A 25,915-nucleotide genomic window follows, 5' to 3' on the forward strand; every position below is an offset into this window, starting at 1 on the left:
GATAACAAATGATTAACAATTTATTAGCAATTAGGCTCAAGTGTTACAATTTGACTTCATAGGAACTGGAATAACAAGAATCAAACTTATGACCATTTATTTAGTTATAAAAGTTCTAATACTAAGTTAAGACCAACTTAGTCCCTTCAAAAGGCTAAGCAAAAGGTCAAGAGTTCGACTCTTAGGAGCGGCACTTGTTAGGAGGAACAGTCACGCACCCCGAAAGAAATTAGTTTCTAACTCAAAGGGTGAAAGATATCCTTGGTAATACAAAAAAAAAAGAGGCCAAGCAAGACCATAAATAGTTTTATATCTAACACCAAAAACTGCATAGACATTTCCTTAAAATCACAATCAGAACAAGAGGGCTGGAAAGGTAGCAGAAGAAGACATCTGCTTAGAGAAGGGAGCAACAAGCACATAAAGTCATAAACAACTGCAAAGTCACTCAGAAAGCCAGTGCTTTGCCGTGGTTTATCAAAATTCGAAGGGGATTCGCCTCGGCCGAGGTTTGAGGCAAAGGGGTGGCACCTGAGTATGCATTGTTCACAGGACTGCACAGTGCCTTTGATAATAATGCATGAAATGCAATTTTTTAGATAGTAATAGAATTTTTCTATTTTCCATACAACTATACAAGCTATCAGGAAAGTTATATGACTAGATACCGAAAGTGTAAGTGAACCATGATTCAGTACAACCTTAAACATCTGAAGATCCAATATAAGTAGAAAACTACAAAGGGCTTTCATTATCCTAAGAAGAAATTTTCTACTTAAACATCTCAGCCTAAAGGAATAGGCAAAGAAGCCTTCCTGGAATGAGATCACCACAATTACCATGAAAACAATAAAAGAAAAAGCAGTTTCTATATTCATGATGATTACAAATAATTCCCTCTCTATTGGGATTTGATTAATTGGTTTTGTCCCACATAAAGGGGGAAAATTCAACAAAAAAATCATCTAAAAATACAAATAATGATATCTACCTAGCTATTTGCTTCAAATACCAAATTATTCATTTGTAAGACACAAATAATGATGTCTATTTTAAACCAACTTCACCATATTTTGAGTAAAAAGGGTTAGCAAGGCACAAATTGAGTTAAATAGACATCGTAGTAAAAAAAATAAAAAAACGAAGGAAGCGCGCTGACTTAGCTCTTATCTTCATGTGACAACCTCTTCAGCACTTCCCAGATGATTGGACCTTCAGGATGCACATTAACGAAGTATTTTACAAAGCGTTCATCGGAGGATGTAAGAATGGTGCTCAAGGACAACATAGGTTTTGCTGCATTCTTGTCCTTTACCCACACATACATAGAAAATCTGCGCATAATTCTATCCAAATCGTAACATAAGTACACTGGAAATGCCACCATAGATTCTAATGGGTAACCTAAAGTGTTTCTTAAGAAATCGATCTTCTTTTCAATAACGATTTTGCTCTGGTTTAGAATCGTAGGAACACGTTTTATCATTCCAATTGCAGCGTTATAGTCCACGCCAGCTTCTACCAGGCAATCAAACCTCTCCTGTAGTTGATCACCTCTCCCTCGGAACCTTTTTAATGCCTTCGCCATCTCCTCAGAGTTCTCTGCATATCCTAGTTTCCTCAAGAATATTGTTTTGTCCAAATGAATACTAGGGTCATAAGGAGATAAGTATTCAGCATTCTTCTGTTTCAACTTTGAAGCCAAACTAATCAGCTTGAATGGATCATCCTTTATGGTTTGGCATAAATCAGCTCTCGCAACTTTTAACTGCCGACAAACAGTTTTAGGACCTTTCACAGGATAGCAACTCAGAATATGCATGTGGTTAGCCAAAATGCATGCAATGTCATCTTTTCCAATTCCAATAAAACGCAAAAAGGCAAACACTCTTAACAGATTTCTTGCGCACTTATTCGACAAGATATGGGGATATTCTATAAAAGAAGAATAAATCACATTTATCTTGAGACCCAACTTAAGTGATAGACCCAAAAATATGTACACATTCCCAAAACCTTCCAATAACAATGTAGGATTTGCCTTAAACAAATCATGCATCTGTTTCTCAGAATAGCCTACTTTATGAAGGAATTGCATAGCATCAAGCATTCCTTTTGAGCTATATGTTTTTGAACAAGTCAAGTAATTCCCACACAAGTAATTCTCAATCCAATCATTTCCAATCCCAATTTTCTTCAACCAATCAAGAACAATGACTAATTCATTGCTCATATCACCAACCAAAAGTGAAGGGCAACAAACAACAAGCTTGATAACCATAGATCTACTCAACCCCAAACTTTCGTAAGCGAAAATTTTCGATAACAACAATCCATTGGGATATCCAAAAACATCTTTTGCATCCATATAAATGACCCCTATTCTGTTCCTTGGAATCCCATAATTCCTCAAAGCATGAAAGTTTTCAAGCAACAAATAATCATCTGACAAGTACATCATTCCATGAGGTAGAAACAAAGGTAACTGAGCTGGTATAATCCCCAAACTCTCAAGAAATGGTTCAAACTCATTAATTGGATTGTACCATAAGAACTTTCTTAAACAACCAGCAACACCAACATCATTATCAACATCATGGTGTTCCAACTGTGACAAAAGAAGTTGAACAAAATGTGGTGAATTCTTACTAATGTACTCAGCATCCATGAAAGTGTAACCACGTGTAGAGTGTAGGTAATCTAGAAGAACATTCTGAGCTTCAACCGTTGCAATACGAGATAACCGTTTTTTAGAATTGGAATTTGATGAATGAATTGAAGGAAAGGAAGAGGCTTTAACAACATGGGTAGTGTTAGAAGTAAGAAAGGTTGGAACTTTGAGAAAAACAGAAGATGGGTTTTGTGTTTGATATATGATAGGGGATATAAGAAAGAGATGGTTTGAAATCATTTCAGAGCATTTGAAGAATACCCTTTTGCAGATTGAAAAGACAGAAAAGGGGTTTTGATTGAGAAGGAAAGTGATGAAAAATTATACAGTTCCTGCCAATGAACCGAAAATTCGGGTGATTTACCCGAACCGGGTCAGGTACAAGCTCATTTTTGTCACAGAATCATTATAAAAACTCTCAACAGTCAAATTACTCTCTGATTAAAATGTCCATAAAGTAGTAGTATATATATTTTTTTCCGCTTTAACGGAGGATGTCCCATTATTTTATGGGTAATGAGTTAATTTCTTTCAGGATGTGTGGTCTTTAACAGTTGTGGCTTTTAGAAATCGAATTTTTAACCTTTTAGTTTGTATAAAGATCTAGTAGAAATTTACACTATTAGAACAACTTATTGGTAATTATCTCATTTTAATCATATAAAAGCAATTGATTTTTTCTATAGACTAAAAGTGTTTAGGTAACATTTGGGAATTAATTAGGATGTAATAATTATAAATGTCTTTTTTGATTATTGAAAGTCATAGGAACACTTAATTGTTTTCTCTCTGAGTAGAGAGCAAGGAGTAGTACATAAAGGATGTGAGGGTTGGAGGGTGTAGTTGAATAAAGCTTACATAGGAGTTCATTTTGGAGCAGATTGATACATGTCATGAAAGGAAGTTTACAAATTTTGATTGTGTCCACTAAATAAATCTTTTTTTTGTTTATTTATCTTATCTATATGATTACTTGAGAGAAGATATAATTGAGATCCGAATTTACTTGTAGATGCCCCTAAGATCTAGGTAACATTTGGTGGCTAACTCTTCCAAAAACAATGGATCATGAGCATAATGGACTAAGCCCCTATAAGCATTAAAGCTCTTAATTATTCATTAACTATGTTTAGATTTCTTGTTGGTTATCTGCAAGATAACTTCTGTTGTCTCACAAATTGTGTCACGTCACTGCACTGCAGTACGCACTTTTACAAATTGTATCTTAATCGTGGGGATCAATTCTAACACCAAGAATCCTATTTCCTGATGTTGGGTATGTATAATTCCTGAAAATCTTCACATTGCTAGGAACAATTTGAAGTTTGTTTGGTGCATGAATATCTTGAAGAAAATGTGATATAATTATCAAAGCATGTTATATAAAGTCTTGGTTTTTAAGAGTATATAAAGTCTTAGTTAAATATTGATTTTTTTTAAGTTCATTTTCTGACTTACGATTGTAAGGTAATTCTTCAAACACAGAAGTTCACTAATATTCTGTCAAGAAAATCACAATCACATGTCATTGCCATGTTTATTTTGATTTGAAAACAACTCTTGAGAAATACAACATGAAGTAAGAAATCAAGCTAATTCCGACATTTCTTAAAAATAAAAGGACAGACCAATACACGAGACTCCAACCAAATGTAATATGACATCCAAATCGTAAGACAAGCAACCATACCATTATTGCGAGGCTCACTCATTCATGATTAGGCCGCCAATAAATTTGGAAAATGCTAACAAACAGAGACGTGTTTGGGGGAATTTTTTCTGCCATTCTGCAATATATAGGTTACTTGACTACATGATTATAGTCATAAATATTCATATACATACCTAAATGATTGAAAATATTGTGGTTGACTAATCAAGTTGCTGATATAAGGAACTCAACTCTGAAGTTTGGTAGCACAGATCAATCTTGAATATCCAATTATGACATGTTAGGTTAGGCAAGCACATGAGCAATTGCAATCAGCACATTGACATAACTTCACACAACATGAACCAGAAACCTTCAAGTATAGAAGAACGACCGTCAAGTTCTGAAATCACATTTCCAAATTGCTGATAGTAGTTGTCATGCACATTTTCTAACCTCATAACATCCATGGAATATAAAATGCGTTGACGAATTTTATAAACAGAAGATGTTAAGACTAAAAAGTGAGACATTTTGGTTCCAAGTGGAATGGTAAAGAACAGATCAATGCGCCCCACTCTGTTATGTACACATGCAAAAGCTAGTCTGACTCTAGTTCCAATTTTTTGAACGCTTCACGACAAGCTAGTTTGAGACCTTGCCAATGATAGCTGCCAATTTGGCCAAAAGGTTACCAGACCTGTTATCATGCCTGACTGCGTGAGTGAACTGCTAAAACCAGAACAGCCTGGGTTCCCAAATGACTGCTATCAACACTCATCTTAAACCATCCGACGTGAGCCATCACCCAACAAATTAGACAAGGAGCATGGTCCTCTGCAGAAAAGACTTAATTGCAAGTTTCCACCATTTGGACGAAGCTTATAATCACCATATCCTTATTAAGGTTTTCATTGTTGAAGACCTCGGAGTTTCCTTGCCCTCCAAATCAAACAAACAGCAGAGGCCAACCAAGTGGTCTCTCCTTGACGAAACCCAGACCATCCAGTCTCTAATAAGCTTTGACAATGTCTTCTTACAAAAAAGCAATTCACCTAATTGAAGTGAGACAGAAGGATAGCAACTGCATGTGCCTATAGGAAGGACTGCACCCAAGCGCACCATTGATAATACACAGTTTAAATTGAACTAGCAATGAATATTTTCTACAAAACTATACCATAAAAACCTGGTAACCTTAAGAACAAATGGCTTACTTCACATTTTAGACGAAGGGACAATTTTTTTGCTAGAAGAAATAATCTCAGGTAGTAATAATGTATACAAATCTAGAAATGTAACAAAGGGTGATTGGAAATTTATATCAATAAACTAACTATAAATATAAGAGATTGAACCTCAACGCAAGAGTAAGGTTGCTTGCCTTGTGACCTCGAGGCTGGAGGTCATGGGCTCAAGTCATGGAAACAACCCCTATGTTTGTGAGGGTAGGATTGTATACAAAGATCCAAACATAAATAGAAAGAGTCACACTATCATGAGAAGAAACTTCCAATTTATGTCTCTGCCAAAAGAGTTGCCCCACAAATGATATTAAAGCTTATCCTCTTTGATGTTCTCATATAATTTGGTCATTTTTCTTTTTGGTTGCTGATTTCATCATTTATGCACCTTGTTTTTTCATATTTGACTGGACATGAAAACTATTTCTTCGAGTCACAATCTAAGTGAGATTAGGTAATTCATATAATTTATAGCATAAAACATATAATTTATGTGCATAAGTAATTGCTTCCAATACTTTGATGACGTCATTATAACTAGACATAAGCATAAAAACAACTAACGGCATAGAGAAAATATCAATAATTGAAAATTTAGAGTGCAGTAAAAAAGCAGCATATTCATTTGAAGACATTTCCTACCTTGGAAAAAACTCAAGGCAACTTACAAGTTATTTTATCTTTATTTGATAAACTCTTAATACCTTTCCATATGGTTGGACCTTCAGGATGAACATCCACAAAGTACTTTACAAACCGTTTATCATTTGCTGAAACTATGTTGCTCAAGGCAAATGCAGGATTTACTGCATTCCTCTCCTTTAGCCACGCATACATTGAAAATCTTTCAATATTTTTCTCCAAATTATGGCAGAAATATGACGGGAATCCCACGACACATTCTACTGGGCAACCTAAAATATTTCTTAAGAAATCAATCTTCTTTTCAATTACAGCCTTCTTCTGGTTTAGTATCATAGGAGCTCGTTTTACCATTTCAACCACACTGTTATAATCTAAACCAGCTGCCACCAAGCAGTCAAACCTCTCCTGTAATTGATCACCTCTCCCTCTGAACCTTTTCAAAGCTTTTGCCATCTCCTCAGTGTTCTCGGCATACCCAAGTTTCTGCAAGAAATTTATTTTTTGCAAATATATACGTGGGTCATGACCAGATATCTTTCCAGAGCTCTTCTTTTCCAATTTTGAACCGACACTAATTAGTTTTAGTGGATCATCCTTAATGATTCGGCATAAATCAGCCTTTTCAACTTTTAACTCCTTGCAAACAGTTCTAGGACCTTTTAAGGAACGTGTGCTCAGGAGATGCATGTAGTTTGACAAAATGTGTACAATGTCATCTCTTCCCATTCCAATGAAACACAAAAAATCAACCACTTCTAACAGATTTTTCGCATACTTGTTTGACAATATATGAGGATACTCTGTGAAATAAGAATAAATCACATTCATCTCTATACCAAGCTCGACTGATCGATCCAAAAAAGTGTATAGCACCTTCCCGAAACCCTCCAATAAAAACTTCGGATTTTCCTTAAACAAATCGTGCATCTGTTTCTCCGAATAGCCTACTTCACGGAGAAACTGCATTGTATCAATCATCGTTTTCCAACTATATGTTCTTGAACAAGACATGTAGTTCACAATCCAATCATTTCCAATCCCAATATTCTTCAACTGGTCAAGAACAGCAACGAATTCGCTATTGATATCACCCACCAAAAGTGAAGGGCAACAAACAACAAGCTTTATAATAGTTGATCTACTCAAACCCAAATCTTCATAACCTTGAAATTTCAATAACAATCCACTAGCATACCCAAAAATCTCCTTAGCTTCCTTATAAATTTTCCCTATTTTATTTCGCGGAATTCCATAACTACTCAAAGTATGAAAAGTCTCAAGCAAAACATGATCATCATCCAAGAACATTATGCCACTAGGGAGAAATAAATGCAATTCAGATAGGTTAACACCCAAACTCTCAAAAAATGGTTCAAACTCATTAATAGGGTTGTACCTCAAAAACTTCATTAACTCTTTAGCAACATCATCATCATCATCATGAACATTAATCTTTGACACTAAACCTTGAATAAAACGTGGAGAATTTTTGCTAATGTATTCAGCATCTAAATAATTGTAACCCCTTGTTAAGTAAAGGTAATCCATTAACACACGTTGACCTTCATTTTTTACAATATGAGACACGCGTTTTGGAGAAGGACATGAATGAGTGGAATTGAGAGCAGAAAAAAGAGGAAAATGAAGATGGGTAGTGTTAGAATCGATAAAGGTTGAAACTTTGAGAGAAAGAGAAAGTGGGGTTGGTGGAAAAACAGATTTTTTGTGAATAGGAAGATGGAAAAGAAAGATTAGATTGTGGTTGAGTTGTGAAATCATTTGAATGAGTATGAGAAATACGAACTCTTGTCTGAAGCAATAGAATGTAACACAAATTTAGAATTGAAAACTTGGGATAATGTGAAATAGGATGTAATCGTGTTTGTTCCCTCAAATAGTCAAATACTATGCTCCAATTCTAAAACCGGGTCGGTTCAGGTTAAAAAATTTGATTCTTTAAAAAAATTATTTTATACTTATGGTAAGTATAGAAATTATCTTCTTTTACGGCTTAGAGAATATTTTATATCTATTATTTTAAAAATAAAATAATAGTTTACCCTTATCACATGTCAAATGCATCTATTTTTTAACTTGAATTTGGTCTATCCTTTAAGACAAAAGTACAATATCTATACATGATTGTGTATAGATTTATACACTATCAGAATATTGGCATATGTACTATTGGTTTGTGTTACTTTTCTATAAGACTCAATGTTAATTAAAAATAAATAGTGTATGATATAATAATATTGTAAATAATTCTTACATTGTTGGTATATATCTTTTTCTCTTTAGACAAAATATGTTAGTATACTATGTAATTTAACATATGAAATGATATATGAAAAGTTGAGGAATATTGCTTAATAAAAAATAAGTAATTCATAGATTAAGACTTATGATGATCCAATTTAGTTCTTTTTAGGCAGCATTTCATGTTATATAAAAAGATAATTCCACATATCCTGATTCCTAATCCGTTATCCCTGTTCTACCTTTGCCCATTCATTACAATCTTTTGATATAATTTCGGTCTTGGTTATATTAATAGGTGTGGTACCTTAGGAGATATGTTATCATATATACGTCATTATGAAATTGTATGTAATGTTTACAATGCCTGTTAACAGAATGTTCATTAATAGAAAAAAACATGCTAATAATTGCATCCTTGTGTATTAAATAAATGCAAGTTTTGTTAATATGTACCACTCAATGACAAATGGGATGTTCTCAAAAGATTTAGATTATCCTTAACTTGGAACATGAAAAAACAGAACAGTGTACCATTCTAATCATAGAAACATTGACCATACATACTAACATTGCCATTAACCTCAAAATTGGTTGTGACTTGAAACATCATTTTTTGTATAATTTCCTTCTTCATTTATCATAACTCATCCTTGCTTGAGGTTTCCTCCCCCATGAGTTCTTCAAGAGAGAATTCATCTTCCTCAATTATTTCTCCATCTTTCCCATCCCATGGTTCTGTCTTGACAATGGTAGGAGCGCCTTCAAGGGGTAAATTGCCTTTGCCGCCGCGTCCAGCTTCTTTTATAAACTCACTGAAAAAGAAACAGATTGGTTATATTCTAGTAAGTACTTGCTCATATATGTATCGGTGTTTCGTCTTTAGCATGAAGTTAGAAGAACAGACTTACACAATCTGATCAAGTTCAAAAGCACTCTTGAGAGGAGCATAAACAGCTTTTTTAATGTTCAGTGCCACTAAAGCTGGATAACCATAACCACCAACGCCCACATGCTTCTCGAGTTCGGGCTGCTTGCCTGCAGCTGTCCAGACATAGCTGTCCGAGGCGAAAATTTAAATAACAAGAAAGAATTAAGAATTTATCAATGAAGATTTATCTACACACATGCGCATAAAGTCGTTGCAACATGGGTATTATTAACAAACAATTTCACAAAGTGAAACTATTAAAGCCAAAAAATATTTTTACTTACCTATAAGGGCTCCTTTTAAACTTTTCTGCAACTGATAACAACTGCTGAAGGTATCTGTTTCTCCCCTCAGCCTTGGAATCCAGAATATCAGGAAGGAAGGCAACAAAACAGATAGCGGCAGAACCACATTTCTCTTCCAGAACATCCTATGAAGAAGGCTTATATTAATCACTCGATTTCGAATTAAAACCACAACCAAGTAAAGTTGGCACACTTACTGGACCATATAGCTCTGTCACTTCGGGAGGAGCAACATTTGTTTCCAGCTGCTCCAGCGCAAATGATTCAATAGCTGAGGCAGTTCTTGCACCCCCATAAGGAATTGGAGTATCTTTATCAGCACCAAACACCAAGATAGTTGGGAATCCTTGAACATTGAACCTGCTCATTAGAGACTGGCAAGAACTATCTTTTGTCAGAATAATAAAAATTGAACAAGAGAATAAACTTAAACATATTCATACATTCAATAATGCATTTCAGAGTCAATAGTTCTTATTAATGATGTCGCAATAAGCTTACCTTCTCAGCATCACAGTCAACATGACCCAGTTTAACCTTCCCCTTCAAATTGTTGGCTGCTTTCTTCCACTCAGGTGCTAACTTTTTGCAATGGCCACACCTTTAAGAAACAAAAAAGGACAGTAGGTGTTATTAGAGCTACAAATCAAAAAGTAGAAATACTTTAGGCTCAGTCATGAATATAGTGATATCTACAAAAAAAATTAACCATAGGCAGCACTTACCAAGGTGCAAAAAACTCCACAACCCAAAGTTCTTTGCTTTTGAGAACCAACTCATTGAAGTTAGCAGAGTTTAATTCTACTGAAACATTGGTTTCTTCGGTCTTTTCATGTGATGATCCCCCTGTTGCTTTTCCATTTAAACGATCCTTCAAAAGAGTCTTTACCTGCACATGCAGATAAGATTACATAGTATCAACAATTTCGTTAACTGAAAAGAGCATTCCAACAAATCAGTTATACCTATTGTGTGGAAGCTCTTTCAAAATTATTTGGCAGATATAAATACTAGACTACCCAACCACATTACAAATTACGAAGCATCTTAATTGAAGTTTTCAAATTTCTCAGCAAGTCTGAACTCTGAAGAGCACACGTATTTCAATTTATGAGCAGTTTAACACCTTGAGTGCAATGCAATTGTAGCGAGGAAGCTGCATGAACTACCACTCAATAAAAACTTTTAAATTGAAGTATGACATTTGCACACATTTTTATGCACAATATTTCCATACCCTGGCTGTATGGCAACATTAATATTGAAATCGGGTGTTCAAACTTCAAGCACAGAAAAGGGGCAAGAAAAATAGACAGAACTCAACACAGTTCGAGCAGTGATCTATAGGCATATTCATGAGTAAAACAGAGACAAATCACTATGATAAAAGATTACAAGGAGTAGCCACTTAATGAACAAAGTATAATCTTAATACAAAAAAATTGTTACTGCTTTTGAGATTTTGTAGACTAAGTAGTGCACAAAAAGAATTTACCCTTTCAAATTTTCAGTTGTTACTTCTTTTTGTCCTTTATTTTTTAATATTAGTGGAAGAATTTGTTTGCCCTGAAACAAGACAGATATATACTCTAGCAAAAGTCCAACATGAGACAAGCTGAAAACACTTCACATACCGATACTGTGATACATCAACAGAAATATTACATGCTACAACTTTTTGGACAAAATGTTAAAACACCTCAGAAGAGATTCAAACAAACCTGTTTAAGTGCAAATTCTGCAATCGATTTGACATCTCTCGCTCCTTGGTAATCAACCGGAGGCTTTCCAGGTAAAAACACCTTTATAGTTGGAAATCCTCTAATCCCATATTCCTACATGTAATTAAAATACGGCAATTCTAAATTTCTTGAACTTTTAATATAAATTTATTATCACGGACAAAGAATATAGAAAAACATGTACATAACTGAATAAGCCTAGACAAGGTAGATGCATACTGTATTTCATATTCATCACATTGTCACAAACAATGATGAATGTTATGCAAGACAAAGATAAAGAAAGAATCTTTGTAGAGATATTCTTCTATCTCACCAAAGGAATACAATGGAAGAAAAAATGCAACACATCTATTCTTTTGTCGCTTTATACATATAGTAGGGCTAGAAACAAAAAGGAAAAAGTTTACACATCCACTACTTGTGTCATAGGTTCTTTGACTTAATGCAACAAATGCAATACAAGCACTCATGTATTTGAAATGGATGAAGTGCTGAGGTCCAATTAATCGTATTCCAATTGTTTGAAACTTTTCCAAGAAGTCATTGGTGACTAATATAACAAAGTCATGATTCGCATCTTCCTTGATCCACAAATGGGTACTTTAAGTGAACATAGTATACAAAAGTTAAGCATATAATATTGCATCTTCATATTCCAAAAAGCATGATGGCAAGAAGTAAAGATAATGCGCCCTATTCTTCCTTTAACAGATTTCATGAAACAAAAATAGCAGCTATGAAGAAATGTACAATAAACAACCTGAGCCAAAGACTGGTGAGCATCAGCATCAAGTGCTGCCACAGTAGCTACACCCTTTAAGACGGTAGCTGCCTTCTCCCACGTAGGAGTTAGAGCCTTACAGTGCCCACACCATGGAGCAAAGAATTCAATAAGAACAACTCCCTTTGAATTCAGAACCTGCCATTATTCCGACAACTCACATAAACCCAATGTATTACAAACTAGATAAAGTAAAAAAAACAAGCTGCCTAGTAATAAGGACCCGTGTTGGGAAAAGACTGATATATATCACACTGGAAGAGAAGGTAAGATACCTTTATACATTGCATTATAATATACTATAAGGATCATAGTCTAGCAGAGTAGCACTAGAATAGTATGTCTTATAACAACAAGGAAGTTTAAATTTGATGCAAAGTTTAATCTCACTAGGTGAGCTTGGTTACATGGATCGAAAAATGTCATAATGACAGAATTAGTATATACATACATATATATATGGATAAAGTCACAGCAAAATTGTTCTCTACATCTTTCTTAATCGAAAGAAGTTTAAATTTGATGCTAAGTCTACGATTTTTTAAACTATCATCCAAAAAAGTAAGATTTCCTAGGTAGTAATTATGATAGTAAAACTTCTTCGATGATTTGGCCATACACTATGCACCAGAACTAAGTCCTATATATAAGAAAGATTTGTTGTACGGATAGAAAGGAATCAATACACTGATATGTATTTTCCATAGAGATAAAACACTAACACTATGACATAATTGCACGTGTAAAAAATGAATTAACAGATTGTATATATCCATTGCATAGAATCATTATCGTATCAGGCTTATTTACACAGCGTGATCTGGGATATTAGTAATATCACGAGTTCCAATATAAGCAACAAATTCAAATATAATCACTTGATTCATCAAACTAAAATCCCAAAAATATTACATTTACAAAGATCCAACGCCACAACGTAGCAATTAAAAGTAAAAAATGCGTCAAATAAAATAACAATTTAATTTTTTTACAAAATGCCCAGATTGTTTAAAAGTAAAAAGATGCAGAATTTGGAATTTTTAAGCAATACCCATTTCCAAATAGTAGAAAATACAATGGGATCATGAATAGAAAGATAAAAAAAATTGAACTTGATTTACCTTGGACTTGAAATTTGATGGAGTTAGTTGAAGCACAGGTGAAGATGAACCATAGAGTGCATATGAAGGAACAAAAATGTTGAAAATGGAAATCAAAAGTGGAAGAAGAACTAAAGATTGAAACTTTCTCATTTTCTTTCTCTCTAAATTGAATGAGTGATGCAATGCAGAGAAGAACAAAATAAAAATACCTCCCTATCTGACTGTGTTGCGTTGCTACGTGTGCCAACAAATCACAATTTGCCACGTCGTCACTCACTACGTGTTAAGTTTTAATTGGCTGCTGGCCAGTTTCGAAAAACATTTTTTTTTTCTTCAAGAAGAAAAAAACAATTTTATTTAATTTCAATATAAATTATTGTTATAGAACTTAATTTTGATTTTATATTTTTTATATAATTAATAAATTTACATTATTACATGTGTGATGTGATTTTTAATGTGATTGTGGACAAAGTCACACAAATATTATGAGAAAATAAATTTTGGTTTTTCAAAAATATTAAACAAAGTTATGATTAAAAATATTTACACATAAAATATTAAACTCTTAAATTAAATTCAAATTTATATTCGATTAATAATATCATCCTAATTACCTTACCAAAAAATCAAACTGTTCAATAAATAATTACATTTATATTATATATAAAGACAAAACTTGATTCTATTTTCCTATTTTGTCTTTAATATTTTTTTATTTCTAAAGTAAAAAGTAAAAACATATAATCCTATATAACTATAATTAATACATCTCACTTTAAATTTGATATTATAATAAATATGAGAATTATAACATGAAGTACATTTAATAAAAAATATTTTAATTCTCTAAAATAAAAAAATATAAATTTAATACTTAATATAAAAATGTGGATTAGCAAACATTTTCATATTTGTGACACTAGTAATTATAAAAGAAATACCCTCTTAATCACTTTATGAAAAAGTCAAATTGCAAATCATTTGCAATCTTAGACCTTTTGTAAATTATGACTTGAAGTTTAAAACTTTTAATTTGACAGTTTTGGCCACTTAATATGTCAAATTGCAAATAATTTAATTTAATCTCCAATGTCACATGTAACCTCAAAACCATAAAGCAACCATATAAACTATTCTATAAATATAAATCTTCCAAAAGTGAATAACTAAAATTGTATCCAACATTGATTAATTAGATGAAATGCCTAGAAATCTTAGTGCAGTAGAATATATGAAGGTAATGTCGATATAGGCATATGGTATACATATGTTGTCTCACAAGTTGTGTCACTTCATGTATCATTAACTGTGATTAATCAGCAAAATAATTAATTATTAATTTTCTAACTTAAATATGTTTTTTCAACCCATAAAAAACTACTGGTACAATTAGTAATACAACTTGTGTGATAATAGACATGCTCTAGTAATTATTGCCTGAGCTGCTACATAAAGGTTACTATTGAAATGGATTCAATGGTTGCTCTCTCATATGTTCTCTCAAAAGAAAGATGTTTCACATCATAATTCAAAAATGAAATATCTAGTCACTTTACAAAAAAGCTACTTTATTTATAGTAGCATTTCCCATCTATAATTCTCTATTATTTACAACAAAAGCAAAAGCACAATTCTCTGTTAAGAAGTGTTTGATAAAGAAAATAACAACCAATCTTGTTAATCAAGAGATAAAATTAATAGAAATAATGAATTGCAAAATGAGAAGGAAGACAAAAGGTCAAGCATTACAATCAGAATTTGCAAGGCTACATATCTAGATATCTAGTTAGTTCATTTTTATTATTCATGCCCTCAATAATTAACTAGGTTAGTTAGGATGAAATCTCATGTCCCAATTTATGTACCAAATCAATGAGAATGTTCCATTCATTTAAAAGCAAAAATTATAAAAACATAAATTAATATTTTAATATTATTTTGTGAAGTTTGATTAGTTCGGGACATGGAAACAGGAAAATTATGTGACAAATGATCCTTATCCATTATAGTTAACTACTTATCAACCTAAGAGTTATGAAAGAAAATTCATAATCCTAAACTCTCTTTATAAATCTTCCAAGTAGCATTTGCATGGACTATGTCTTCCTTTGATTTAATCCAGTTTTCTATGGATAGTTTCAACTTCTCTCTTATACCTTCCAAAGTTTCAAAGTGTTTGGAGAGTGATTGAGAAGACTGGTCAAGTTGAAATAGAAGGGAATGTTTTTTGTTAATAATTTCTTTCTTCCTTAGAATCAACTGTTGAATCTCCATTTCAACTTCACATTCTTCTGCACATGTCTCAGAGAATGTGGAATTCAAGTCTATGTGTTTTTCCTGTTCTTCATTCAATCTGGCCGTCAAGCTCACTAGCACATCTTCATACTTGGATGATTCTAACTCTGAGCTTGAATCCATATAGCTTATGGCTTCTGGAACACGTTCTTTGAAAATTCTAAGTCGAGTTGCCAAGTCTTCGACGATGTTCTTTTCGAGAAAATTAGTAGTTCCCCTAGCCAGAGAGCTCACAATCCTCTCAATATTGTCAAAAGCATTTTCTTCACAAATAGCTTCCAAAGACATGTCAAGATATACAGCCAGTTCATTCTTAAGCTTTCCGAGAAACTCTGGTTGATGAATCGTGCTAGAACTAGACGTATCAGTGCTTGTAATTAAGTTTGAAAATATATCTCTCTTAGACAGCTCTATCAACAGGTTGCCACTGAAGGTACTATTTTCAGGAACTGAAGAAATCTGAAAAATTAAAGATAGAGCTTAGTTGCAAACTATTAGTAACATTGCTTTATGCTGCAGAGAAACTTTACCTGGGGATCAGAGGTCTTCTCCAAAGAGGTTTCCGACGTTGTGAACGAAGTTGGAACAGCTAATGAAATTGTCATTGTATTACTAATTGACATTTCTTTACAAGAACTATAGTTTGCAGGTTCTTCGACATTTTGTGGATCAGAATAGAAGGTTTGATTGATTTTTTTGTCTTCCGCAAGTGCTTGCTGTTCCAATGAAGTTGATTTGCTCATTGATTGATTATCTCGAGTCAGCTCCTGTGTTAGTAGTGGACAAGCAACAAAAATTGGTTTAAGGCCATTTGTTTGTATCACAGATCTTATGAAAACAGTGCATTTACCTGTGGAGATGGATAAATAAGTGATGAACTTGGCAGTAGCTGTGGCGAGGTTACTTTGCTAGCTTTCTCTGTTGCAGGGCTTTCTTGAACAATATCTTTAAAACTCTGCACAGAACCATAAGATAGGTAAGTTTTTATTTTCTACTAATCATTCAAAAGTACAACTATCTGGAGGTTTTCTTTTAACATTTTGTGAGTCATCATTATGCATATCAGATGCCATTTCTCGATGCACCTCTTGGTCCATGAAGATTGTTTCACTTCTTGACCTCTCTCCGCTTGAAATTGGTTCATTCATCGTTTGCGCATCCGTAGAGTCCTGCATAAAGTAATAGTTAAACAAAAATAAGTGTGTGTCAATCCCCTTCATATACTCATTGAAGAATTTATAACATGCAAGTGAAAGATTTAGACATGAAGATGTCCTTATCGGCTCTGGATCAGTTGAAGTTTGCATCAGATAACTTTTACAACAATTTCGTTTTCTGTTTTTGAATACTGTAAGCAACCCCGATGCATACAAAGAATTTGCTTACTACATTTAATTTCGTTAATGAACTTTTAGGGGCAATGAGGCATAAATATAGTATTGGTTTTGACCTGTGAAGGAGGTAGCTCAATCTTTGATGCTGCCTGAACTTCTGAGTCTTCAATGTGGAGGTCCATTTGAAGATAAGTGGCATCTGAAGTAGAATTTTCATTGGCTATTGCCATGATTCTAGAATGCATGTTGGCTTTAATCATTTCAATCAGTATAAGTAATTTAATACGAGCAGGGTCATCCATTTCGTTACCTAAAATAAGAATTTGTGTTAGTTAGCAACTGCATCAGACAACCTTGTAAGATGAAAAAGAATAAGTAAAAAGGTTGTGACAATGTCACATAAGATGGTCTTTTTTTCTTATAAAATGATAATCAATCTCCATGTGAACTCTATTGATTTCCACATAAAAGCTAGTCACCTTTGAGTTAGAAAGTAGATTTGCACACAAAGAAGTTAACATCATTCATACACCGCTTTCCTTTTAGATAATAAAACAAAGAAAACAAACATACATTCCAATACACATGGCCTGACTTCTATAAAGGATCACAAACTTGAAACTTTCCATTGATTTGAAGAATCTTTTTCACACATGAACAATACTATATAGACAGAGTTGCCTTCTTTTATGATCTTAAAGTTGTGCCACTAACATTACTATTACAATTTTTTAGTTTCTAATGATTTTTCCTAATTTTTTTATTTTAAATGAAATCATATAAATTAAATTTAAGTGACTTTTGTAAGTTAATTGAAATCTTATGAAACTTGAGTTCATGTGAAAACTAAATGTACTGGACTTGATAAGTTTTTTAAAAGAAAAAAACTCCATAATTCATAGAAAAATCATACTGTTGAAAGTTGAAACTTCTAAATTGAAAAATGCATCCTTCTCAACTTCAAGGATTGAGTAGGTGCAAAAACCTCCCAAGTTTTTTCGAGATTGAAGTTTACCACATTCTGACATTTCAACTTAGAATTATGTATCACTTGTTGATGTGGTGTTAAAGTTTTAATATTTACTTGATGTTAAGAAGGTGAGCCTCAGCGCAACAGAAAGGTTGCTTACCTTGTGGCATGGAGGTCCTGGAATCAAATCTTGAAAAAACAGTCTCTTTACTTGTAAGGGTAAGACTACATACATCTTATATAAACATAACATAAAGATATCATATTGGTACCTTCATTCTGGTATTGTTGCAGAAAGTCCCGAAGAGTAGTAGTTCGAGTCAAAGTGAGCTTCGGACAGTTGTGCACAACACGGTACCTTACACTCTGCAACTCATTCCCTTGGAAGACATTAGCCAGGCATGGCAATTCTACAAGTATTAAATGTTCTAGCTTTGGAATCATAATCTCCACCATCTCTTCTGACTCATCACCTAGTTCACATCCAAATACTTCCTCTAGCAGAGAGGCTTCGTTTATGATCAGCTGCTCTAATTTTGGAAGCTCTTGAGAAGTTGAGAAGGAGAAGAGACGTTTCAACTTGTTGCAGTGTATTACGACAAGTACGGTTAATTGTGGGAAGCATACTTGTTGCTGATTTTTATTTTCCTCATCCTCTTCAATAATTTGCTCCAATTCTTCACAGTTAACTATGAGTAGGCTCTCCAACAGTGGTAAAAATCTCAAGACAGAGGCAGAAAGGACAAATTTTAATTTTCTGCAGCCTACAATTGTTAACGATGTAAGACTTTCGAGGCTTAGGATGTTTTTCGGACCCTTGCATATATATCTCAGCTCAGGTAGCTGGAGCAAATCCATTTCAACCAACCCTGAGATCACTGATTGTTTCTCAATAGGAAGCCCTTCAAGATAAAAAATACCATCTACATTGAGGCTCTCTACTGAAAGTGATTTTAAATTTTTCACATGTGATGCATCCTGCAAAACGATTCCCTCTTATCAAACTTTATCAGAAATTTTCCAATTATTTTTCTGAACATAAATTTAGAAATCTGTTTATATGATTCATTTCCTTAATGTTTAATGATGAATTAGTTGATGAAACACAAGTAGAATTTATATACTTTCATCTTACAGACCAAACCATACAACAGCTTCCCATGATAGCTTTTTATAATTCTGTTTCATAGTTAAACATCTTACAAACCCCCTTAGCTCGTAGACTCGGGCATAAAATTAAATTGAAAATAGAAAAGTGTTCTCAAATTTTTTAAATAAATCTAGAATAAATATCCCAAACAAGTTGATTAGCTGAATAAGGCTTGCCAATATCTCTACATATGCAACAAGTAGAATTTTTAAATAAATCAAATAGTTTTTCCCTCTTTAGTCGTCTCTCATCCCCAAATATATAATTTCACATATGACGAAATAAACTAATGACTGCGAACAAGTCACAGTCACCAAATTTATGCCGACGAACCTACGCAACAAATATCTACCAGTAGGAGAACTATAACTATGAATAAGTTTTTTTCCCGAATTGAAAATACACATACTACAAAAAGTGACAGTATAATAAGATATAATGAGAGGGTGATACCTTTTTAGAATCACAATCTGAAAGTGTCTCTTCTGAACCAACAATCAAATTACTCACAGACATGATAGGCAATCCAATGTAGTTTAAAGAAAGGTGCCGCAACGATGGGCAAGATGCATAATAGTTCTCGGAGCATATGCTAATGAAATTTGGTGCCAATTTTAATGTGAGATTCTCCAAAAAAAACTCGACCAGAACCTTGTTTTGGGATTGATAAGATGAAATATCTTCACGATTGCTTTGAACAAATACATATTTCAGTCGAGGAGTTTCACAAATTTGAATTTTTTGCAATTTCACTAGGCCTCGAGCGAAAGATATAGGGAATATGTACTCCATTAAGTCACAATTTTCAACCTTGAGATCTTTCAATCTTGGAAACAGTGAAATTTTTTGCAAGTCATGGTTGCCCTGAACTTCTTCCCTTTCATTTCCTTTTATTAAACATTTCAATCCATGGCAATTATCTATTGTCATGTCTTCCAATGATGTCATGGTTTGAGCAGTATATTGTGTAAACAAAGATATTAGCATCGGACAAGACTCTACTATCAGCCGTTCAAGACTGCACAATTTGAATGATCCTGCAATACGGAGACATGCAATTTTGAAGTTCATATAATTTAAAAAGATATGAAAAATACTTGTTTACATGTTCATGCAAGCTGCAAAGCAACCAAATGTGACATTCGTAATTATACATTTTTAAATTAAAACGCTTTCAAACATTTTTAGTACACAGTAATTTGACTAATTTCCAATATAAACGCTATTGTCTCATAAGCAAAGTATCCTTGTGTCTTTTGGAAGCATGTTACGGCTCAAATCGGTGCATTCATTTATGCATTCAGTTACATGCTAGATAATGGTAGAGTAATTGCAGATTTTAGTAATCAATGAAATTTCATCTTTCTTTTCCTCTTAACTTTAAATGAAGTAACATTTACCTGTACCTGATTTTTGGTTTGAATGAGGAAAATGTTCAAGAGGAGTAGATGAAGTGGACTTTTGGCAATCATAAGAATCCAAACAATGATTCAAAGGATTTCGATGTTCCTCATCTTCAATGATACGCTCTAGCTGATCGCAATATGATACTGTAAGCTCCTTTAACTGAGGCAGACCTTCGGCAATACAGGTTGAGAAGATATATTTTAAATTTCCACATTCATGAACCTCTAAACTTTCAAGATTATGGAGATTCATGCTCTGTGGGGGACCCCTACATATAAACTTCAGATCAGCCAGATTGTTTAAGGACAGATCATGTAAATATGATGGATGTAGCTTTTCATCGATGGGAAGTCCTGCTAGCTGAAAAATGCCTTGTATTTTACAATCCCTAACCCATAGTGTTTCTACATTTTTCACTGTTTGTAAAGTTGAAACTTCACTGTCCATATGCATGATTGGCCCTACTTCCTGTAAAAGCAGTGTGCACATGATCAATAGAATACGTGTATAAGATGTAGTGGCGGCGTAACATTGATACACTTGAGGAGGTCTGTATAACTTTCTTACATTTTAAGTTTAAGTAATGGAACCCTAGTAAATAATAAGTAAAGGGCAGGCTGCCATTTGTTTTTAAGTTTTGTATGAGGAATGAAAATGAAAAATTAACCGAGATTAATAAAAGTCAAGAGATGTGTAACATTTTTATGTAAGAATAAGATAGGAGTTGTACCTCTGTGATAGTGTGAACCTGTTGGCTTACTTCTGAAATAACAACTGAATTATTGATAGACAAGATTTTCAAGTTTGGACAGTCCAAGAAATACGATTCATGCAAAGATGGCCACAATGGATAACAATTTTCCGGACAAATGCCTTTGATGTTTGACAAGTCTTCTAACCAAAGTGATTTTAAAGCAGGAAATTTGATGACCTGGAACTGATTATGAGTCTGATAGGAGGGTAACTGATTTTCATGATTGCATTCTCCAAATATATATTTTAACCGAGGACAACGAGTTATTTGCAGATTTTCCAAATGTACAAGTCCATGAACATAAGAGACCGGGATGAAGTTTTCCAGTTGCTTGCACTCTTCAACAACTAGATCTTTTAGTTTTGGGAACAATGGTGTGTGATGAATATAATCTGAAATTATCTCCCCCTCCTCATTTGTAATTATATGTTTCAGTCCATTGCATTCTTTTATTTCTAGTGATTCCAACATTACCAGGCTTTCAGCGATGGTAGGTGTTAAGAGACTTGTTAACATCGGACAGTTCCTCAGTTCAAATGCTTTAAGATTGCACAGATTCAGCTTTCCCGCAAATAATGACCTGTACAGTCGGCTACAATCCATAATGTGTATTCTCTCTAGTTTCTCAAAGACACGAGGAGGAGGTGGACCGTTGCATAAAGTCTCCAAGCGGTCCATGCCTGAGATTCTTAGCCTAACCAATTTAGAGAAGACTGGTCCTAATTGAGATAAATGATTGGCATTGTCAATGAGGCACTCTAAAATGTCAGAATCACAAAGTAGAAGTTCAACCAAATCAGTTATTCCTCCTCCTATTGTTTGAACTAGATCAGGGATGATATTTTTACAACCTCTATGAATATTCCCCAGAAAAAGAACTTCTGATTTTTGCATTAGATTCTTAATTGTTGCATTAGAGGTGGAAGCATCAAAATATTGAACAGACAAGAATCTTGTTTTGGAAAAATCCCCCGAGTCAAACAATTCAAAACTCTTCCCTATTTCTAAATGATACCTCCGCAGTGCTCCAAGATCAACAATGTTTTTACCATAAAACACACCAGCATCTTCTTCAACTTGATTTTCCCACTCTGGATATTCATTTCCAATAAAATACAATTCCTCTAGTTGTGAACATCTCCCAACCACCGCATAAGGATTTATTTTACTCCGACATTCGGATAAATCTAGCAATCTCAAGTTCGTCAGATGCACAACTTCATTTGGTAATTCATGGAATGAACAACTCTGCAATGTAAGAGCCTGAAGTGTCTCTAGGCTTCCTAAGAAAGAGATGTCCCCCAATGCCCATCCAAATAGAACTAGATAACGAAGATTCTTTAAGGACTGTATTGGCTTCGACAAATGTAGCATTGGCTTTTCCTTTCCATCTGACTGATTAGCCAAAATCAAAACTCTTAGCTCTTTCATTCCTTGGAATATGTCATTTGGAAGTTCCACGTGTTCTATATCCGTGATGACATTTAGAAACTCAAGGTTGGGAAAGTCCAGTTGATTTGGAAAATTTCCAGCCATATTACACCATAAATATCTTACGGACCTGTCTTTAACAGTTGCAGCCTTAAATGTCTTTTCAAACATTTGAGGCCAAATAACTGCCTGAACCTCTTTGTTTGCTATCGTCAATCCGACACCGCGAACCAAATCATGCATTTTGACACAATGTTCTTCATTAGCACCCAACAACAAACAAGAATCTATGAGCTTATTTATAGCTGTACTCACTTGATTCCTTGCCCTTCTGTAAGAGTGAACTTCTCCAACCAAGCCTAGCCCTATTCCAATTCTAGTTAAGTGTTCCAAATGAATTTCCCAATCTTCGGGGAACAGACAACATAATATGAAAAATTGTTCTGCTTCTTTGCTCCTTAGGTTATCATAACTCAACTTCAAACATATATGTGGATTTTCCAGACCACTTTCAACATCCACGCGTCGAGATTCTCTCAATGTTTCCAGTGCTACCTCCCAATCACTTTGAGCTTTTCCCTTCAATGTGCTGGCCACAGCTGCTATAGCAACAGGCAATCCCTTACATTCATTAGTAATTTCTCGTGCTAGACCGTTCAAGGCATCATCAATTCTGACTGCATGCTTTTGGAACAAAGTCCATGCTTCTTCTTCCGACAAGAGTGAAAGTGAGATCTGTCTTTTGCAACCCATCAAATGACATATTTGACGACGTCGTGTTGTTAGGAGAACCTTACAACCCTCGTGGTCTTCACCAAAGGGAATCCCTATGGCTTTAAAATCAAGCTTTTCCCATACATCATCCAAAGTTATCAGAATCCGTTCTCCACAGCTAGTTAATCTCAACCACAACCGTCTGGCTCTTTCTGCTTCATCTTCTTCCTTCAATATCAGCCTCAAGGATCCTGCTATTTTGCCTTGTATCTTTCTCACATCTACCGTGGAGGTCACACTAAGAAATAACACCTTGTCAAAAAGATGTTCTGCTTCTTTGCCCACTTCATGTGCCAAAGTTGTTTTACCACATCCCCCCATCCCATACAAGCCCACCATATCTACCTCATCATCTTTCAGAGCATCTATAATTTTGTCATAAGCCACTTTTGTACTATTGAAGTATATAAAACCTTCATTGGAATAGTATTCCATGCCTGGAAGTGTGAGAAGACGGTCAAATTGTTTAAATTTGTTGCCCTCTTTGTTTCCGTGATCAAGCATTGCCTTTGTCTTCTTTTCTATCTGCTTGGCTAAACAATATCTTCCAATCCAATTTGGACAGCTCCTAAGACAATAGCACTTGCTATTTGTTGCCTTTTCTTCCAACTTACCCGCGTCGGCTATGAGGATCTCTGCAACTTTCAACCACCTCTCATCAGCAGTATCAATCTTTTTAGTTTCTTCTTTAGCCTTTTTAGCATGATCTTGCACTTTTTCACTTCTCGTGATTAAATCCTCTTTCTCATCTCTAAGGGCCTTAACAAAGCTTTTGAACTGGAAACAATATCGTGCTTCACGAATTGCTGCACACACGGAATCCCTCGCAATTCCAGCCCCAAGATTGGTTCCAAAGTCTGTTCCAGCCATTCAGAACAGTCTAACCTTGCCTGAATAGAAATAAAACAAAATCATATTAATGAACTTTCATGGCAGACATAAGCGCATCTAATATTCAACTGACGCTAAAAACTGTAAAGCATGGACAAAGAGAAGCAAGGGTGTAATTATTTGTGGAAATGTCAAAATGAATGCATTAACAAATTGAACTTGTACAGTGGCTATTTAGACAAGGGAAATAAGCCATGAGTCAAACCATTAGAAAAAGGCTCATCGAATTGATTATGTTTTGCAAGTTATATGCCTTAAGCATAAATAACAGGAAATGTATTTTCTTAGATCATTTTTGGGCCATATAAGAAGTCACCTTAATATTAAAGCATGAGAAGTGTTTTCTTAGATCAGTTAAACATGCACCAAATATATTTATATATAGCAATCCAAAGCACTTTATTGAAAAACAGACCTTAGCCTTTCTTCTTAACACTACAAATATCTTTGATGAAGTAGTTATAAGTGTGGTATTTAAGTTGTGGAAAAGTGGAAAGTCACAAGTGAGACACCAAGTCTTGAACTAAAACCTTAAGACATTAGTTTCATGGATCTTTTCCGCTTATAAACTCTTTCACTTTTCCTCTCATATCCAATGTGGGACTTCAGACTTAAATAAACTCAACCTACAAACCTCGCATGCCTAGACTAGACATCTCTGGAGCATAACTTTTGTAGAATTGAATATATGTGAGTGGCCTAACATCTCTGTAGGCTCTAAGACCATGTAGGAAATGGTGAGAAATAAAGATGTGGAAAATGTGTTTCTTAATGAAGGACATGACTCTTTACACAATTTATAGGCCTAAGATACAACAATAACTACACACTAATCACATTTCATACATGTAAAATACATTTAAGGAAATACTACTAAATTAGCCTTCTGTTTTTGTTTCAAGTTGGTCTGATAACCTTTTCTTTGTTTCGTTCTGATCCTATCTAATAAGTTTTGATAGCTATTATTGCCTTGCAAGAAAATGGATGAAAGAATAGAAAGATAGCAATGAGTACTAGAGATGCTACCTCTTTGTCTGGGTTTTACAAGCAAACTTGATGCAAAGTTGGATGACAATTGAGCTTTTCTTTCTTTTATGTTGCTCTCATTATTAACAATATGGGTTGTGATGCAATGCCATAGACTTGCAACCACACATAATTGATTTGGACCCAGTCAAGATAAGGTGCCAAGTTGCTTTCTTTCTCTGTTATAGTTGCTGCAATGATTAAAATAATGCTACTACCACACACTGTGCTATTCACTTTTCCACATTGACTCTGTCTGCAATGCCGTGACATTAACACACAGTTAAATTGCATGGTGTTGTGTGAAAGAATTCCACATTACACACATGCTGACATGCAATCTCACTGCCCCCTAGAAAGAGAGAAAGTTACCACAAAAGTTATCAAAATCAGTACAATGAAAACATGTCAAAATCAAACATAAAGCACTACAATGAAAACATGACAAAATCGTGGGACCGTGGGGTTGCAACTTGAAAAGCACTTTACCTTACCCATGTACTATAAAACAAACTTATGTAACAGTTGGTCTTGAACTCCAGGTA

At 34.3% G+C, this 25,915-nt stretch overlaps 4 protein-coding genes across 5 annotated transcripts; all 4 read right to left on the reverse strand.

Annotated features, from left to right (window-relative positions):
• On the reverse strand, positions 592–3,046 carry LOC109340670 (transcription termination factor MTEF18, mitochondrial-like). Its single transcript, XM_019578389.1, has one exon. It carries the CDS (start codon positions 2,909–2,911, stop codon positions 1,160–1,162), a length of 1,752 nt encoding a protein of 583 aa, XP_019433934.1. The 5' UTR covers positions 2,912–3,046; the 3' UTR covers positions 592–1,159.
• Positions 4,454–8,116, reverse strand: LOC109340661 (transcription termination factor MTEF18, mitochondrial-like). The gene is made up of 2 exons (XM_019578379.1): positions 6,271–8,116; positions 4,454–5,428 (listed from the first exon to the last, which is right to left on the reverse strand). The coding sequence occupies exons 1-2, from the start codon at positions 7,988–7,990 to the stop codon at positions 5,211–5,213; spliced, it is 1,938 nt and encodes a 645-aa protein (XP_019433924.1). The 5' UTR covers positions 7,991–8,116; the 3' UTR covers positions 4,454–5,210.
• On the reverse strand, positions 8,875–13,520 carry LOC109340676 (protein disulfide isomerase-like 2-3). Its single transcript, XM_019578394.1, has 9 exons — positions 13,354–13,520; positions 12,212–12,370; positions 11,428–11,541; positions 10,432–10,595; positions 10,208–10,307; positions 9,904–10,080; positions 9,686–9,831; positions 9,382–9,528; positions 8,875–9,285 (listed from the first exon to the last, which is right to left on the reverse strand). The coding sequence occupies exons 1-9, from the start codon at positions 13,483–13,485 to the stop codon at positions 9,111–9,113; spliced, it is 1,314 nt and encodes a 437-aa protein (XP_019433939.1). The 5' UTR covers positions 13,486–13,520; the 3' UTR covers positions 8,875–9,110.
• LOC109340689 lies at positions 15,065–25,890 on the reverse strand. 2 transcript variants are annotated; one of them, XM_019578417.1, is made up of 11 exons: positions 25,371–25,890; positions 21,225–24,343; positions 20,488–20,962; positions 19,541–20,124; positions 18,210–18,915; positions 17,084–17,277; positions 16,719–16,802; positions 16,484–16,588; positions 16,164–16,400; positions 15,351–16,092; positions 15,065–15,173 (listed from the first exon to the last, which is right to left on the reverse strand). In XM_019578417.1, the coding sequence occupies exons 2-10, from the start codon at positions 24,321–24,323 to the stop codon at positions 15,385–15,387; spliced, it is 6,192 nt and encodes a 2,063-aa protein (XP_019433962.1). In that variant the 5' UTR covers positions 24,324–24,343; positions 25,371–25,890; the 3' UTR covers positions 15,065–15,173; positions 15,351–15,384. The 2 variants fall into 2 exon arrangements, with proteins under 2 accessions (XP_019433962.1, XP_019433954.1); XM_019578409.1 differs by having other exon boundaries at positions 16,671–16,802.

The sequence above is a fragment of the Lupinus angustifolius genome, chromosome LG02, assembly GCF_001865875.1.
Source record: "Lupinus angustifolius cultivar Tanjil chromosome LG02, LupAngTanjil_v1.0, whole genome shotgun sequence".
Classification (NCBI taxonomy): domain Eukaryota; kingdom Viridiplantae; phylum Streptophyta; class Magnoliopsida; order Fabales; family Fabaceae; genus Lupinus; species Lupinus angustifolius.